General features: G+C 33.9%; 1 protein-coding gene across 3 annotated transcripts in view; it reads left to right on the top strand.

Moving 5' to 3' along the window:
• Positions 1 to 19,798, top strand: part of CACNA2D1 (calcium voltage-gated channel auxiliary subunit alpha2delta 1) — a 330,506-nt gene that overhangs the window by 270,924 nt on the left and 39,784 nt on the right. For 2 of the 3 annotated variants that reach the window (XM_051772864.1, XM_051772863.1), the window contains exons 12-20: positions 1,365 to 1,443; positions 3,452 to 3,501; positions 5,035 to 5,124; positions 7,163 to 7,231; positions 8,873 to 8,947; positions 10,230 to 10,304; positions 14,173 to 14,229; positions 18,260 to 18,331; positions 19,154 to 19,225. In XM_051772864.1, the coding sequence (XP_051628824.1) occupies positions 1,365 to 1,443; positions 3,452 to 3,501; positions 5,035 to 5,124; positions 7,163 to 7,231; positions 8,873 to 8,947; positions 10,230 to 10,304; positions 14,173 to 14,229; positions 18,260 to 18,331; positions 19,154 to 19,225 (639 nt within the window). The remainder of the gene's footprint in view (positions 1 to 1,364; positions 1,444 to 3,451; positions 3,502 to 5,034; positions 5,125 to 7,162; positions 7,232 to 8,872; positions 8,948 to 10,229; positions 10,305 to 14,172; positions 14,230 to 18,259; positions 18,332 to 19,153; positions 19,226 to 19,798) is intronic. The other variant, XM_051772865.1, reaches the window with a different exon arrangement.

Genomic DNA, 19,798 nt, shown 5'->3' with positions numbered 1-19,798 from the left:
ACTTAAGCTCTGATTATGTCACGCAACTTTTGTTACTTATTTGAGAAATGAAGGTTTAGGTACTAGTTGCACATGCTGGATAGTATGATGAAAATTTGTATATGTTGTCATTAAAAAATTTAGCAATGATCAGTAGTTTACAGGGAATCTTTGCAATTTTATATTGTGAATATTATTTAAAGAAAACACTACCTTATTACTCAGTTGCAGCCTGCATGCAAATTAATTGTACTATGTTTTGATTTTAATCATAGTCTTCAAGTTCCATAGAAAGAAATTTGTATTCTGATTTCATGTCATGATCTGTGATTTGTACATTGAAGAGGTAAAGACCCATAAAGAAAAAGATGCCTGAAAAGGAAAAGCAGTCTGGTGGTTGGACAGAGGGACATAAATATAGTAAACAGTTTATTAAAACTGTTGGCAAACATTTTTCCAGCTTTTACAGAAACACTCAGATTCTGAGCAAAATATTCAGCCAGAAGCTGAAACATAATATTTGTAATTTTTCTATGTGTCTTGTAGAATTTTTAATATTTATACAGTAATACCAGGATTGGTTTTAAAGTTTTCTCATTCAAGTTAAAAGATTTGCATGGAAAAAAATTTCAACTGAAAAGCCTGTTCTCAGTCCAAAACTCGGAGAGAATTTGGTGAATTCTCTCTGAAACCATGACTCCTTACACTTGCTGAGATGGATTGGAGTTGCATTGTCTAAACGGAATAGAATTATGCTAATAAAACACATAACTTAAATGAATATTAAGAGCTTAAAGTAAAATATCAGAAACTTAACCCTTCTGTGAAAATCTGTTGAAGTAATTTAGTGGTTTTACATGAAAAAGACTGAAGTCTCAGCATAATGAGGATTTGGTTTCTGTAGTATCTGGAAATTTCATATTTTTTTTTCCTGAAATTATTTTATATCCTAAAAAGTCCAAGTTTGCATTGCTTTGAATTCTACTGCCATGCATATATTCTTTTCAATTCATTGGTAAATATCTAATATTATGTCAACTAATTTAACAAAACCTAAGAAGTTATAATTACCACCTTAGAAAAAAAACCTAAGAATTTAAATATTTCATGAATGATTACTAATGTAAGAACTTTGAAATATGAAAGATACATGAAAGAACATTCTTCTTGAGTTCTACTTCATGAACAAAATAATAGGAATACATAAAATGGCATAATTTATTATATCTTTTATCTTTCATATCTATTATGGTGACAAAATTGGAAAGTTCATTGTTTTCTTTTTCTGTTCATTTGTAAGAAAAATCTAAGTGTCATTAACTTGAGAGTCACAGCTAACAAATTATGTACGGTTAAGTTGTATGCATTGTTTTTAACTTGCACAGGTACGTGTGTTCACATTTTCTGTTGGTCAACATAATTACGACAAAGGACCCATACAGTGGATGGCCTGTGAAAATAAAGGTACTGTGTTCTTCTCTGAAACTGATCTTCACTAGGTCTTTGGATAGGTGATATCTCTATTATTCTCTAAAAGTGGCAGATTTTTCAGCTGGATTTTTAGATTTATTGTATTCGGTAATAAAAGTTCCAAAAAGTATATGCGTATATGAAAAAATATCTATAAAAAAGAAGCCTCTATGTTTATTTCTGAGTAATTTATTTAAAACTTCATGTTGTACAAAAATTGCCACAGTGGTTTTTATATTAATAAAATGTTATTGTTCACTTTTGAGAATATTTGTTATAATAGCCATCTATGAAAAGATGGAACTGATGACAGATAAGAAATTAAGCAAAGCTGTTTTAAATTAAGTGGTCTGGACAAAAGGGTTTTTGTTTGGTTAGTTGGCTGGTTAGATTTCTTTCTGTTTTTCTCCAAAACTTACAAGGGATCAGATTACTTAGAATATTTTTCCCTTCTATATGAAAATATCAAAATTATTCTTACTGTGATTTCTTAGCTTCTGAGAGCATCTTGCGTTTTCTATTTTTATCCTGATTTATGTAGAGGGGAAAAAAAGTAAAAAAGGTGAAAGTAAGGAAGTAAAATGCTTTCTACATGGAATTTCTACATTAAATTTCCACATGAAAAATATTCTCAGAAATATTTTAAGAGTGTGAGAAAGAGGTATCTCAAATACCTTACAATATAACTATAGAACAAGGCATAAGATGTAAATACAGATAAATAGAAAATATATAATTTAGCAAACAATATTTGCTCATATTTTAAATACAGCAATTTCCAGACCTGAGTGAAAATGTTCAAGTATTTTACAAATCAGTAAGAAGCAAGAGGTTAGAGGTGAGATAGATTACAGAGAGTCTTGAAAATTAAGATTGCTGGAGAAGGAGATAAAGGTATGTTCAGGCAGAAGAATAACATAATCGAAAATGAGAGAAAGGTACAGATACAGAAAAAAAGATACATAGAAGAATCCACAACCTGTATGAATACTACACATATCACAACCTTATGAATCCCTCAGCATGCTAGCAAGTTTTGCAGAAGATACTGCAGCTTCATGAAGAGCAGACTGTATTGTCAGATAACTACAGAAAATTGACATTTGTGTTTTGAACAATTTTTTTTTTCCTTACATCCTTGTATCTCAAAATACTGTGTGCATGTGATCTCCATTGTTTTAAAACAAATGAGAACCAGCTGGCTTAAAGCATAACCACCTATGCCATTGAGGAAAAATGATCATAATCTTCTTCCAAAGTTGATGTGATTATTTGTTCCAACATCCAAAGAAGCAGTTTTATTTCATTTTTCCTTAATTAAAGGTTTGTGCGTAGGGCAAAGGAAATGACTAAGCTCAGTACTCTTACCTCTCCAATCCTCTATTCCTTCTTTCCAATTTGACTTCAAATTTTCCTGGTCTCAAGATAAGCCAGTGTTTGGCTTTAGTCTTATTAGTTCATATAGGCAATATTTCTAATTCAAACAAATAAGTAATAGAATCAAAGCTGAATAAAGACATTTCTCCTGTTTAGTTAGAAGTAATACCCATTAGATTTTTTCATCCTTTCCACAGAATACCTTATATTTTTATACTACAAGTTCACTCTTGCGGCAGACCATAGCTATATTTACATTCCTATACGCATTCAGCATATAATTATGTTGCTATCAGAGCATATTAAAATAAGCATTAAATATACTTGCTCATTATAGTAGCTGGGATTTCATGAGTACAAACTCAGTACTTTGTCTAGCCTTAACCAAAACAGACAAAAGAAACACATCGTATACTCTCATTGCCTAAGAGCAACTAGTTTGGTCTTGAATGGTGACCCATCATATGTGGCCATGCACTGTGGTGGGATCTACTAGAAAAGTATTCATACATGATAATTCTAATAAAAGTTAAACTAGAAATTACAAGCTAAATGAAATTCCTCAAGATTAAGAGACTAGCAAAATATTATAGTAAGATGACATTATTTCTGTTCCAAACTTTAGGTTATTATTATGAAATTCCATCTATTGGAGCCATAAGAATAAACACCCAGGTAAGTGTTTTGGTCGAATCCAGGTCAGTTTTAATACATAGAAGTGGAGTAATTCCTGTTCTTAAATATGTTTTTTTTTTTCCCATCTGCTTGAATCAATGAAATTTTAAGTTGCACTACATTAAAAACAGAGAAAAAAATAAGGCTTTCTTTGACATATGATTATTCTCTTAAAGTATTCTAATTTTTTTCTTTTAAGTGATTGCAGTGAGCCCATTTAAAATGTGGTCCCTGTTTCTCTGGCCAGCTGGTCCACAGCAGCCTGCATGCATACTTGTCATGTTAACATCCTCTAAAGAGGCTGACCATGTGCACACAACAGAGCATCTGAAGTGTTCTGTGTCTTACAGACCTCTACAAAAGGACTATGTCTGTGTCTCAGTTTTTCTCTGTGTCTTACATAGTCCCTCAAACTTTGACGCTGAGACATGACAGCAATTTTATTATAAAGTTCTACAAAACCAGTAATTTTTTATAATGTGACTAGACATTCATAGTCCACCTCCTGCCATACTTACAGCATGGTCTAAAGGGTTTGTATCACGTGGAGAAGGCTGTGGATGATTGTGAGGGTATAGCCCTGCTAGAGTTTCTGAACTCATCTGGGCAGACACGCTACAATCCTGCTTATAGGAGGGGTTCCTGGATGGATCCAACCTCTGCAAGAGACATCATTTTTCCCTTCAAAAAGAATGCAGGAATGTTTTAACAGACATGCATGTAGTTAACTAAGGGCACAGGACTCTGGCATGACCTGATGGGATCCAAACTAACAGTGTAGAAGAGCAAGTATTCTTTTCAGTTGTCTGAAAGTCCATGATATTTTTTGGCAGAAAATAAGAGTCCTTTTTTTGGCTTGAGTAAGCGTTCTTTGATTCTGTTAAACTCTTCCAAATAGTGTCTGGCAAGAAGTATCCCTAATATGTTCAGTCAAGTAGAAAAGGTTGAAAAGTGAAACAAGTTTGATGGCATCCACTGCCAAAGCAGTCCAGAAATCTGACATCTCATAAGATCACCCAAGTTAGCTGCACTTACGGTCTGAAGGAAGGCAGGAACTATGAGGTTTTATAACTGTGATTTTTTTTTTTTATTTCAATAGAAGTTATGCAAGTTGTTGCTGTAGGAGCTTAACATACCCAACTGTTACACCACTCACCCTCCATCGCCCGCTCTCTCTTCTGGGTTAAAGGTTCTGCAATCTGCTTGTAATTTCATTATGTCATTAGCAATTAATTTTGGAATAAAAATAGTTGTGATTCTCACTTCATGGAAAGAGAGTTGTGGTGGGTTAGGTCCATGTGACTGAGGCTGAAATACAGAAGTTACCTTGTTGGTAAATACTGCAAACTGAAGACTGAGACTTTGTGTAGTACAGTTTTAAAGCAACAATTAAATGCTATTCTTATATTAATGGTGAATTTTGAATTTTTTTTCCCTGGTATTGTTTTTATTTCATTATTGTTTATTTTTATATTGTTTGGGCTCTTTGATCTAATAACTGCCTTCTGATAAGTTTATTACACTTTTTGGCAGGAATATCTGGATGTTTTGGGAAGACCAATGGTTTTAGCTGGAGAGAAAGCCAAACAAGTCCAATGGACAAATGTCTATCTGGATGCTCTGGTATGATCTCTATTTATCTCTAGTAAAGTAAGAATTTTAGCAAATCAGTAACCACATGTGTCTCTTTTCCAGAGCATCCAATTTCTTACAGTTCCAAACGTAATATTCTTGTGTTTCTGACATCCATACAGTTCAATATAGCAACCTCTAGGAACAGAGCTGTTTCTAGCATGCTAGTCAATACTTGCACCTGGTATCCTTTTAAGTGTCCTGAAATTTAACAGAGAAAAGCAAATTATTCCACGCAGATTTTTAAGTGTAGGTCCCTGTTGTCCTCAGCTTAAGAAAAGAAAAAAGGAGATAGTTTTCCAGTGTTCTACCTGCTGCAGTAAAGGTAATTTGTTACATTACTGGTGAGGAATTCTTAGTTTTTCTGCTTTTTTTTTTTTTCAAAAGAGTATTCCAGGTAGAACGAAACCTGTCAGTATTACTTGGTATTTGTACAGATTTTGAACTTGGATCTTTAAGATATCATGGTTGTAATTGCTTGCTTGCTCAAGGTAATGGTTTCTTTAACTGGAGAGTATACAAGTGGGAAATAAACAAAAAGATATATGCAATGCTTTCTTACTGCTGAATTTATCACTTTGGTCTTGTAAAACAAACACGTTTGGGAAACTACAAAAGTCGAAGTATTATTAGCAGCAGTGTAATCTGTTGCTCTAGATAACATTCTTCTGAATTACTCTAACAGTGCAAAAAAATACTGCAAAATGGTATTTGGAATCATGTATTTATCCACGTTCATGTGGTCATCTACTGTCATGTGTAAAAAATCCTTTTCTTCCTGTGCGTCGGTATTACTGTAAAATTTTTATCAACGTATAGTTTTTATTGTCAATATAACTAAGCATGACAATAGGAACTAGTTTTAATTTGGAATTTCAATGGCCAGAAGTTCATTATCCATGTTTTTTTGATTATTGTTGAGGTACTGACTGGAAACATACAGGATGTGATGACAAAAGTTCGTATGTTCTGTACACATCCTGTTGTAAATCCAAAGATAAATTTGTAACTAGAGATAGAGAGAGATCAGTTTAGTCAAGTAAAACGAGTGGTACCTGCAGGCATTTGTTGTGTTACTATATATATTCAGTGAGCTCATTCAGACTTTCCTTCAATCTTTTCTCCATTCATGTGTTATATATGTGGGTTTGTGTATATATAATTATGCATACATACACACACATATATAGTTATATATAAATAAAGTAGGACAACACAAGGTAAACTATTGAAGTAAAGGCTGAAATTTGTGGACTTTCTCATCACAGATGAGAGCATAATGGCACAGGTGTATCTAACCCACTCTGAAGCCTTTTCCTGATTCTTGGTTTTTTGAGGGAGCGGGACTAACTTATCACATTGGTTCATTATCTTAAATTCCCTAAAACAATTTCCTCATGTGGGGCTTAAAATTCTCTTGCTTGTGCCTCACTAGATTTATTCCTATCCTGTTGGTCTTACTGTCCAGCAACTGTTTTGGGGCTCAGACTAAAGTAATGCAAAGTACATTACATGAGGCCACATTAGAATTGTCCTTAAACCCAGGTTATCAAATTCTAAGGAGATGCTTTCATTTGAGGCTTGCTTTCAAGGCCGTCTTTAACAATTTGATGTATTTGTAGCAATTCACACCTTTTTTATAGCCCTGTTCCTTTGGATTCTATTACTGTGTTACTTTTGCATCATTTTCTGCAAGATAATCCCAGAATTTTCAGATACTTTTAGGTTTATCAGTTAGGCATAATTTATTCACAGTTATTCTCCTCTTTAACTCTACTTTTTTTTCTTTTTTTTTGCAGAGGGGGGTAGATGGTGTTATCCCCCATATATACCCCTTCTGTTTCATTATGTATCTTCAATTTACTTCTAAATAATGTCCTCTCTCTTTTCCATTGATTCATCCCCATTTCTCTTATTTTCCTACAAAGGCCACTTTTCTCCACCTTGTGCTAATCCTTGGATTGTTCTAATATATTATAGTTCAATATTTGCTGTTTAACTAAAAAGTCTTTTTTCCCCTATTTCCTAGGAGCTGGGCCTTGTGATTACAGGAACTCTACCTGTCTTCAATCTAACAAGGGAACAAAATGGGAAAATTGTAAGCTGTTCTTTAAAGGGAAAGAAAAAAAAAAAAAAAGAAAAGAAAAGGCAGCAGTTATTTAAATTAAATTAATTACATTTAATGTTAAAGGCCTTGAAAAATGTGTATTTCCGTAGAGCATTTTGCATTTAATTGTCTTGTACATCAGAAACAAAAGGGTCATATCTAGTTACCTGATAACCTCTTGGGGACAAACAAATACAGTGCACCGGTTTTCGTCATTCTGAGTTTCAGGATATGACATTTTTTGATCCATCATTGTGACTTGGTGACAGTGGGAATGCATTAGGTGCTCAACAGATGGGACATAGATGATGATATTATTTAGACCTTGCCAAAGAAAGGAATGTTCAGATAAATTTATAACAAATCCTTGAAGCTATGACATTTCAGGGTAAAAGGCAGTGATATAGAGAATTTAAATTAGTTGGTTGTAATGGTAATAAAAAAGAGCACTGTATACTTAGATTAAATTTTAAGTGTTAAATAAATACAATTGCCCATTTCTGTTACTGTCTGAGATGGAATCAATTCATGTCCTCTTCACAAAATCAAAATGCTGATTTTTTAAAAACAGACCTAGAATATGCTTTACAGTGTATGGTAAAATATTGTACATTTGGTGTGATACTCATGTTCACTCAGGTCAAAATATACAGAAATTTAGACAAGCTATTCTTTCATTCAGTTTCTCAGGTATTATGTAGACTCAGAGAGAATAAATGAGAATTTGGTCACTAGCATTTCTTTTATTCACCTTCAGAATAGTTCTCTTAGCTTCCCTTTTAAAACAAAGCAACAAACCAACCAACCAACCAAACAAAAAAGTTTCATAATCTTATCCACAAGACAATGCCTGGAATTGACTGAGTCTGGTTCAAAGTGAGACTACTGATTATCAAAGGATGTCTTTCTGAGAAATAAAACAGATGTGGCCTAGTACAGAGGAACAAGAAGAGAATTTGAAACTCCTCAACTTATATCTCTGCCTGAATTTATTTACAGACTGCAGGATACCTCCTCCAATAAATTTTACAAATTTACTTAATATGGAGAAGGGATTCAGGTGATAATATGTAAATGACTGCCCTCCTCTTCTGTAGTAGGAAAATAAACTACAAGTGAAGTAAATGTAGTACCTGAGTCCCTAATTTCAAATGCTGATGATTCTTATAATCACTTTTTTTTGTCGCGATTTTTTTCATTCATCTTAATACCATAGCCAAAAGAGTTGTATTGAGATCTCATTTACCAATTGCCCAACCTAAATATGCAAAAGTAGCTCTATGTTTCTATTAGTAGTTTAGTATCTACATAATTGGCAATATTAGTGCATCACTTTTGCTTTCACCTGTTTTGTTCTTAAATATATTGTTTATTCATCCAGGAAATTATCTATATTTCTCTTCATAAACAATTTTCATATTCTATACTAAATTCTGAATTTATTAAATTTTATTTTGAATTACTTTGACATTATTTAAAATATTTAGAATAGACACATAAGTAAATAGGTAACTTCTCAAACTGTATCTACCAATCAAGAGATGAAGTCAAAAATAAAAGTTTAATGACTGCTGCAGTTATTCTGCATTGTAAATATGTCAAACATATACTAACATTTTGGAATGTTACCAGAATCAACTGATTCTTGGAGTAATGGGGGTCGATGTCTCTTTGGAGGACATAAAAAAACTGACACCCCGATTTACGGTAAGCTGCTTGCATTGGTGGTTTCTCTTTATGTATGATTTATTTTTGATTCTGTGCATGCTTTTTCAAAAGTCATACAGTAATGACTGGATTTGAGTCAAAATACCAGCAGGCTTCTTTTCATAAATTCTTTTCCATTGTTGTACGTTTTCTGGTGGTTTTCTTTCCAGCCATATGTGTTTCTGTGTGATCTTTCCATCAGGATGCATCTGTAAAACTCAACTTTTACACTGGAGGATATATTCCAAGTAATTATTTTCCTGTAGCTTAAAGCATTGCCCTTTAGTTGAGTGTTTGGTTTTTAGTGTAGAGTACACAATCATTTCAGCTGATAATAATATTTGGCGTTTTTATAGGACAGTTCTTTATAGAAAAGTTCTTTAATATACATGTCTGTCTGTACCCTACTCAGTATGATTGATTTATATATGTAGACATCTAGTGCTGAAATTTCTGACCAAATAACAAGTACTGTGGAAAACAACAGCTGAGAAAGCAAAGGAACATCACGAATTTGACTGAAGGCAGATGCAAAGTCCTACATCTAGAATGGAATAATCCCGTGCCACAGTACAGGCTAGGACAGACTGCCTCAAAGGGCAGGAAAGGATCTGGGAGTCGTGGAGGACACGTAGAACATAAGTTAGCAGTTTGCCTTGGCAGTAAGGGAACCAACTGTGTAGCGAACACCTGCCTCAGGAGTACTGTGTCCAGATTTGATCTTCTAAGTATAAGAAATACACTGAGACTCAGCACAGGGGTCTGGAGTACATGGTACACAAGAAGGAGCTGAGAGAGATGGATTCAGGCTGAGGAAGGAACCTAATGGGTTACCTAATGAAGGTTATGTAGAAAATGGACCTGGACATTGCCTCAACAGGAGGCAATCAAGATAGGTGTGGCAATGGAAATTCTAACTGGAATTAAAGAAAAGAAGGGAGCAGGTTGCCCAGAGGGATTGTGGAATTGCCACTGGAGGTATTCAAAGACTCTTTGAAACCTAGTCCAACTTCAAAGTTGGACGTTAGTTTGAAGTTATCTTTGCTTTCAGTGAAGTGCTGTACCAACTGACCTCCAAAGGTCCCATCAGGCTAAACTGTTCTTTAAGTTTATGATCTTAAAATAAATATTAAGAAATTATTCTTTCTATGTTAGTATCTGATACTTCTTGACGCCTGAGGCAGTGTATTTTCCACAGTGTGAAAATTTCTTGAAAACCATTAAATACTTATTCTTTATTACTTAAAACCTTATAATGGTAAACTTAATTTCTGCCTTTCAGCTTTGTCCAAATGGTTACTATTTTGCCATTGATCCTAATGGGTATGTGCTCCTGCATCCAAATCTCCAACCAAAGGTATGAAACACCTTCTAATTTTTTTCTCTATAATAAACGGGCATTGTCAGAAAAAATCAGAAACTAGAAGCTGCTGAAAGTCCAAGAGAGCAATAGCAAAGAATTCTCAGTTTTGTGGGTTTCAAGAAAATCTATGGAACATGTATGGTTTTCTTCAAATCCGCTTTAACCAGCACAGAGGCCAGCTTTGGTTTGTATTGAATTTAGTTATCAATAAAATAAAAAAAAATATACATTTTGCATGCACATTTGAACATACATGTGAAGTTTTTCTGTATTTAGTTTGCTTATTTTCTGTTTACCAGAGCAGAAACCTGAGCTGCAGAGTTGTGATGGACATAGCTGAGCACCCCTTCCCAGAATGTTAGATTTTTAGTAGTTTAACTTGAGAAAGATCTTTCTTCTTTAAAGATGAAATTTTTATCTAAATATGATTAGGACACAATTTTCCTCAAATTTCAGGAAAATCAAACCCAAATATTTCAGTCTGGCTCTTTATCCATTAACTGAATCCTGACCTTGTGGAGACTCCTACATTACATGTATCTTCTTAAATAACTTGCCACTCTGATTTTGATGGGAAATTTCAATACGAGTGGATGTGGGTTTTTTCTGAAATCATAAGTTTAATCTTTGTTTTAATGAAAAGTCTCTCCATATGAAACAATCTTCTGTTTAGTGGGCTTTTTGAAAATTCTCATATTTTAATTCCATTGGAAACATAATTTCAGTAAATTTTATCCCTTGAATTCAAAGAGCACAAATGGAGTGTTATATAAAAAGCAAAGTTAAAATTTATTTAAGTAAAAAATAAATAGAAAAATCAGTCTGGATGGACAGAAATGTACAGATTCTTTACAGATAAAAAGTTAGAAACAATAATGAATCCCTGTAAGTATTAGGGACTAAAGAATATATCCATGTAGTTCAGTTGCAAGCATGGAAATTTATCTCATTAAGATGATTTGAGCTGTTTATCAGAGAATCACAGAATACGCTGAGCTGGAATGGACCCACAAGGATCATAGAGCCCAACCCTTAGCCTTGCAAAGGACCATCCACAAGAGTCACACCATGTGCCCAAGAGTATCATCCAAATGCTTCTTGAGCTCTGTCAGGCTTGGTGCTGTGACCACTTCCCTGGGGAGCCTGTTCCAGTGCCCAACTACTGTCTGAATGAAGAATCTCTTTCTGATATTCAACCTAAACCTCTCCTGACACAACTTCAGGCCATTCCCTCAGGTCCTGTCACCGATCACCACAGAGAAGAGATCAACACCTGTCCCTCCACTTCCCCGTGTGAGGATGTTGAAGACCCCAATGAGATCTCCCCTCAGTCTCCTTTTCCTCAGGTTGAACAAAGTACTCTCAGTAGCTCCTCATATGTCTTTCCCCAAGGCCGTTCACCTTATATGAATGACCAAGATGAATGCAAGCTGCCAATACACAGATAAATAAGGCTTTTAAGTTTTAGTGGTACCCTACTCCTATGTTATCTTTCAGCACACAGTACATTTGAGAGAAACTTCTTGATGGAGTCTGTATTTTCTGCCTTTAGGCAAGGAAATAATATATTTTTTTTTATAAAGTAGATGTATATCATCACTGTTTTCCTCCCAGCCATGTTCCAAGATTAGTAGCAAGTCCTTGACCTTTGCGACTTTCCTTCTATAATCCTGTCATAGCAACAATTGTCAAAGACACAAAAAAAATTAAGAATTCATCTACATATTTTAGTAATTAATTTAATTCTTAAGCTGGGGGAAGTCTGCTTTGTGAATATTTGAATTAATTTCCTGGTGAATTAATTAATATGTTTGAAATCTTTTGCCAAGTGTATAATGCAAGAAGAAAGAAAAAAGTGCTTCTGAAGAAAGAATAACTTGATCGTAACTATTAATGAAATATCCCTTTTGAGTTTTTTTTAAAGTCTCTTTTAAAAAATAAAAGGAAAAAATGGAAAATAAGGTTTTTATATAGATTTCAGAATTGAGAAGGACTTCAGTTTCTGTATATCTGCATTGGATTTTCATGCGTTAAGAAATGAAAGTGACCCATTTTCTCAATTAGAGATTATAGTAATTCAGATGATGACAAGTGACCTATTTACATTTTCCTTATATGCAAATTAATCTATCTTTTCATTAACAGGAGTAATATAAGAAGAAGCAATGCAGTATTCTCATTTTAGGCATATTCTTGCGAGAAACTGATGGATATGGATTATATTTATCTCATATATGCTGTTATCCTGCAGTATAGCATCACAACATTGGAGAATAGAAATCTTTGATAGTTAAAAACTCAGCTCATCTGAACTAATTTTGACAGTCTGAGATGGATTATTAGGATGCTAATTGTCATGATTGCTTTGTATAGTTTTCTTCCTAAAAGGATATGGAAGTTTAGAGATGCTTTCCCATACTACTCAAATATTTGATTTAGATTATGCTTAAAACAGTGTATTTTATAAGTGATAATTTTTGTGTTGTAGAATAATGTCTAAATGTAATATTAAGCATATGCATAATTAAGCATATTATTATTGTTATTGTTGTTATTAACAGTTACACAGACTAGACTTTTTCACTCCCAGTTTGTTTGGGGTGGTGCATGCTATTCAGACTGATACAAGAACTACGTTTTAAAACTAAGGTACACTGCAAAGACAGATTATTTAGAATTCATGGCGTTTCTTTAACATGTCATATTAATTTTAGTTGAACCTCCTGGTAGCCGTTAACATATTAACCAACAACATCTTAACCCTTTCTGCCAGCAATTTTTCAATAGATCTAAACTAAAACATAACTACGTCTTTATCTTTGAAGAGGTGAGGGTTTCTTAGACTTCCAATGCTTCCTTCTTCTGAATGTCTTCTGCTTTCCTTCTGAAAATCTATTTCTTCTGATCACAACTGGTTCAACACAATATTTTGATAAGTTTTTTTGCAGTATCAGCTCAAAGAAAGAAGGCCCGAGAAATTTAGAACTTGTAAAGCTGTTTACACAACTGATGAAAGTTAACAAAAACAAGTTCAAAAACTTAATAAAATCATCAAAAACTTTGGCATCATGTTCTTATTTGCACATGAAAACTATGTCAAAGCATAACATGAGAAATCCTTTTTTTTAATTATTTTTCAGCTTAATATAGTTTTAAACTGCTTAAAGTGCCATTTTTTATGTTTGTGTAGTTATATTACAAGTGTTTAATTTTATGTTTCACTGCAAATTTTTTTTGTGTATCTCTGTGTATGTGCATGTATTTTTCCCATTGTCCTGGGAGAGAACAGGTGGTTATGCCACCAAATAAACATAGTCACTGAAGTGAGTCCATTAAGTATGTGTTAACAAGCTTAATCCTAATTAGATTTTGAAAATAGTAAATAATTCAACTTCCCAGTCTGTTCTAAAGATTAGCATCCTTTTGTTCATTTTTACTATGGTTCTGATCAAAATCCATTTAATGATAGTTTTAAAACTCCATATGCCTTCAGTGAGTTCCAGTATTTTGTCTTCTAGTTTGTGGTTATTTAAGAAATTAAAGAGGAGTTGAGTTTGAAGAGCAAATATAACAAAACAAGTGAACTCTGCATTCTATATTTTATGCTGTGAGAGTATGTGGGAGGGACATCTCTCTGTTAAATTAATTCACATTTACATATGTCTGGTTTTTGTTTCCCTAGACAAAACCTGTATGTAATTCTGACAGAAAGCTCAGAACTCCTGATCAGAATGAGGGCTAGTCTCTGATTCCAGTAAATGTACACTGGGGAGCACAGATGTTGAGGAAAACCTTCTCTTCTATAAGTAGGCTGTTTACTAACAGTGCAAAAATATAAATTACTGCTTTTTTGTTACTTCAGCAAATTGGTGTGGGCATACCCAAAGTTAAATTGAGAAAAAGGAGACCCAATGTACAGGTAACTTTGGATGGAGGTGATTAGTGCATTAGAATGCATAGACCTGGATATACAATTAGAAAGCTTCTGCCCTGCTTACTAGGAAAAATCTAACTAGAGAATTGTTTATTGTGACAAACAGCTTCCAAAGCATGAAGCTTGCATCCTTCCTTGTTTAAACAATAGAAAAAATGCTGTAGTGAAGGGCATTCCATTAAATTATGGTGCTTTACTAATAGGTGCTAATTAGAGTCATGCTGTAAAAACTCTTCTTTGGATTTTGAAATTAATTTGAAGACTGGAAATAAAAAGAGACTGCTTTTGCTGGCTTTGCTTGCATAAACCCATAGTCAAGAGAAGATCAGAAGATCATTCTGATGACTTTATTGGCAAGTTTTATAGTACAGTAAATGCTGTATAAAATGACTGTATTTTAATGAGCTGTTCAGGTTTTTTCCCGGGGAAGTCAGGGTAGGGTATATGTTCTATCTGCTATTTACATTGGGTTTCTCGGTTTAGGAGACCCATCTCCAGAGAATTAGTTGCTGTTAACCTGAACAGGGAAACTAGTCCTGTTTATGTGTCGCAGCCCCTGGGCAGAAATCACTTTGTGAAAACATAAAAATCATTAAAGAAATAAATTAACTATGTAACTAGCAAAATAGTAAACTTAAATACAGTATGTTATGTTAATTCCTTACACATATGGGAATCTATAATGCAAGACTTCTGACCTGCATAGCAACACCACTAAAATATTGTGTAAAAAACTGATTTAACTCAACTAAGTGATTTCACCAAATTTCAGGTGGTTGCCTTTATACCACATGTAGAAGGCCACCTCTGTGCTGGATTTTTTGTTTGTGCACTGGAGAAAGCAGCACTAGAACATAAAAAAATCTCAGTTTTCTGAGGATGCCTGGCTCCTCAGTGTGCTGTGTTGTGGTTTGGCTGGTGCTGGGTTTGCCTGGCTGTGCTGGCTGCCCAGTGAGTTGCAGCACTGGAAAAGCTCTGGGCTCCCATCCACTCCAGATGCTCCTTTGTCTCCATCTGTGGCCCAGGATTTTGCTGACTTTTTATCATCATTTCTTTTAAAAACCTAATAGCCTGTCTTCATTAGTACCACAGATAAGAGTAGGAACTAAGTTCCTGCAACACAGCAAAGAAGGCCTTCCCCTTCCATAGAATTTGTGAGAATACTGACCTCCCAAAACACATGACAATGATATTTTAATTACCACTTGTTTTATGTTGCTGCACCAGTTCTTTCTTTCTTTGTTTCCTTCTTGAGTCATTGAAATTATAGATCCTTACCTTTATTTGTCATGCTGAAAGTGGATTGCACTCCTTTTGTTTGCATGCTTCATTGCTAGTGATTTACTTCTGTTTTGTTAAGTTGTGCTGGTGAATGTGGTGGTGTGCTTATTCCAGTCATGTTACATGCATGACTGGATAAGGAGAAGAGCAAACTGAATGTTTGTTTCTTCGAGGCTTGGAATAAACTCCACTAAATGGCAACCTTGGAAATAAAAATTATGGAGCCCAAATACTGGTAAAAACACATTCTTGGGGGGAAAAGATGTAAGGAGATAACAGTCTTCAATTTAAAGTATGAGTTTAAAAATATTCTAATTTCGAGTGGGGTTTTTTTGCCTCAGGCACATCACAGAATGTATTTATAGGTGCTTTGTTTCTTTGCCTATTAAAAGTCCTTAATTATATAAGAAATGTGTGGTGGTGTAACATAAGTCTTAAAAAGAATAAGAACAAGCAGTTAATGCATACTTGAATTTTGACAGACTGTTAAAATTGACTATTTTGTCTTTGGGACTCCTTGACTATGGCTAGCCCAGGTTATCATTTGAAATGACTATTGATCTTGATTTGATGTGATGGCTTTTTTTTTATTTTTCTTTTTTTTACCATTTCTTTTCTTCTCTGTTCCTTTGTGTGTTGGAATGGAATGTGAACTTCATAAATGCCTCCCCTGCCATGCCAATGCCTTCATGCATGCTGTTTGGGTTTGACCATGCTATTCATTATCCATTGCATGTAAGATATGTAAATTTTTATTTATTTTTACATATTAGCCTTTTGCTGTTTATTTTGAGAGTGTGGATTTTTGGTGGGTGGAAAACAACGGCATAACAACGATTGAATTGCTTTGAAATAGTAGAGAGCATATGTTAATGCTATTATATTAGAGTTGCTAATTTTATCTACCATATATAAAAAGAAATGTAAAGATTTTCCTGAAGTTTTCAGTAAATATTTAAAAGAAATACCCAGAATCTTTGTCTGCAATCCTTCCAGTGCATATTCTCTTTCTGATAATAAATTTGTTGGCTTTTCTCTTAGCAGACATTAAGTCTTACTTGCTAAGAACAGGAATATACCATAAATATGTACATTTTTTCCTCAAGAAAATGAAGGAATACTCTTATCTCTTCTAACACTATTCTGTATTATAGTCTTGAAAATAAGTGCTACTGTTAAATTCTTAGTGCTCCAGACTATTATATGAAGGCATTTTTTACCAGCCCTTCAGAGTATTGTTTTCTTCCAGTATGAACTGGAAATACATACATAAATTGTGATGAAACATGCTTGCATTCTTTAATAGAATAGTCACATGTACATTTGTCAGGTCACTTTGCCAGAGAATGTTAGGATAGAAGGAATATAATCATAATTTTGAAGGAAGAGACTTTAGTCTACCCTGTAAATGTAATATAGGTAAATCACTGAAATCTCTTAAAAATGTAATTGTTGGAAATTACACTAGTCTTGAAATAATAGTGTCAGCTAATGAGAAATTTTGTGTTGCTAATTGTATGAGAAACAGTGCTCAATTACTGAGAAAACTAGGTCTTGAGATCCTTTCATATATGAACTGGGCTATTACACAAAGCAAATAATTATCAGTCTAAAAAATTTCATTTTCTACTCTGAACTGTCGTATTTAAATGGTTAAATAATATATCGTCATACTCCTTTTTCTAAAGAAATGCACTCACTTTTAGCTTGGTGTGCTAAATAATTGGATTTATTATGCACTCACTTATTTAGCTGGGTGATGAAGATTGATGATTTTTACACCACACGCAATATAAAGTCAATGAGGCCTTGGCAAAATTGCTAAAAAAAAGTCGGATTCCTTACAATTCATACAGAAAGTGGCTTTGGCCGAGTAAGTGCAGATTGCAACTGAGAAAGGAGCTGAGGCTGGAGGGTGGTCTGACCTTGTTCAGCAGAGCTACAGTGGTCTTCCCACATTCCTTTGGGGCCAGGGTTACTGCAAATGCAGACCACCAAAATTCTCTGCACTTTATAGTTGAAGGTTGACATCATCTACATTCCTTAAGTCTGGAAGCTTGTGTTTCAGTATTTCTGTGCTACAGGTTTCCATCTCCTAAATTGAGATAACAGTACTGATGTCAAGAGAAATGCTTTCAAAACTGCAAGGTTTTCAGGGAAGTCCTGTAATGCTGACAATAAAGTGGGGTTTGTTTTTTATAGAATGCAAATAATTTGCTTTAATTGCTGCCTTTTTGAGTCTTGAACCATAGTCCACTCCCAGTCATATCAGTAAGTCTGTAATCTGCTCTTGGCAAAATTGCAGAAGAGTACAGTTGGCTGTACCTATCTTATTGGAAAACACTCCCAAATTTATCTCTCCCTTCTTGGGGGCAGGACATCTAGTGAGACTTCATATCTGTGCTTTCTCTGATGTGTCTGCTCCCACCCTGTACAATCTGTAACATACCAGAAGAAGGGGAAGCAGCATCCCAGCACGAGACCCATACATAAAAGGCTGTGGACAAACACCAGCAATTAGTGTTAATTTGATTTGCACTTAGTCAATTAACCTCTCTAATCCAAAAAAATAAAATAAATGAGAAAGGGCCACTAGTAGTGCTACAAGAGATTAAAACAGATGGGTAAGTAAACACAGTTAAGTGGGTTATCTTGGAATGAAAGGATTAGAATGATTTGTAACATTACAGTACTCTGTCTTTATTATTTGACCATTCAATATCTTCTGCTTCAGAATCCTAAATCCCAGGAGCCTGTTACACTGGATTTTCTAGATGCTGAATTGGAAAATGATATTAAAGTTGAGGTAAATAACCTATTTTCTTAGTACTTATTGCTGCTTTTATTTCACCATATAATAACTGAGAGGCGATAAATGTTCTAGATTTTGAATGAAAATCTATTTCACTATAAATCTGAATTTTAAATTTGACAAGAAGATGACTTTATAGAGATAAAATTATAATTAGACAAATTAAGTTCCAGTATTATTTGTAGGCAAGGGCAATGAATTATATTCCTCTCATTTTGAATGATGCCATGATTGCTATTTAAATTATTCTTCTTCATAAAGTAACAATTCCTAGGAAGGTGAGAGAGATAGAATTTTTTTTTAAAATGGAACACTTTTTAATAGAATATCAAAATACTACTTGAAATATTTTAGGAGTGTTTTCCTATCTCTTATTAAGGCAAGATTATTCCTGTGGTGAGAAAGAGAACTGAGAAAAAAAGTTAAGTTTTGACAACAAGTTAATTCCTCTGTATATTTTTCAGTTACTGATTTTGTAATACATTCAGAAATCAGAATTTTTTCACTTAGTTTGAAATTGTTCTTTCATGACATTAACCGGCATTCCTCAGTATCTGTCAAATTCTGTCTTAAGTTTTTTTGAAATGGCTACTTCAGAGACAAGTTTCTCTCAAACTGGTACAAAAATGTTTTTGTGAATCAATGTTACTTGTGCTGGGAGGCACAAGAAATGCTAGACAAAAGGTGTGCCTTTCATATGCATTACTGTTTTCTGTGTTTCTGTGAAATATTTTGAACACTGAAAAGATAATTCATGTAAAATGCAACCCTTATACCTTCTTTCTTTTCCTTTTCCCTTTTCTCCCATGCTAATAGATTCGGAAAAAAATGATAGATGGAGAAAGTGGAGAAAAAACTTTTGAAACACTGGTCAAGTCCCAAGATGAGGTAAGAAAGGAACACAAGGAATTACATTTACAGGAACAAACCAAACCAGAAAAATACTGAGAAATGGTGAAATGCTGTGATGTAACATTTTTTAATGACAGTTTTTACCATTTTTCCCTCTAGATTTGCTATTTTGACTGGCTTATAGTAAAAAAAAAATATGTTCTTATGAAAAAAAGAATTGTTTTGTTTCTTGGTTTCTTTGGTGCATCATTAATCAGGCAGTTGTTGATGAGGTCTTACACTCTGTTCACCAGGAAATGGACCCAGCCTACTTCTCTGTATGAATCCCAAAACAAAATGCTTAATTTGCTTGTGGAGATGTGTGAGGATGGGTTTGGTAGTTTATATTGTGGTTGAATGGGAAGAAAGTAGTGAGAAAAAAAATTAAAATTTTTATGCCATAAATGAAGACTATTTGGGATAAGCAAATTCATCTTACAGTTATATCATGTACTTTCCAAATAGCTTGTTGAGTTCTTTATTTTCTTGTCCAAAATGCTTGTTCCTGATAAACATTGCTGCTGTTTTCTTTAATACATAGAAACATTTCCTAGTAATAGCAAATATTCA

The sequence above is a fragment of the Manacus candei genome, unplaced genomic scaffold, assembly GCF_025592945.1.
Source record: "Manacus candei isolate 608988 ecotype Guabito, Panama unplaced genomic scaffold, ASM2559294v1 h1tg000160l, whole genome shotgun sequence".
Lineage (NCBI taxonomy): Eukaryota > Metazoa > Chordata > Aves > Passeriformes > Pipridae > Manacus > Manacus candei.
Note: the sequence above shows the minus strand (reverse complement) of the source record. Positions and strands in the feature narration are given on the sequence as shown.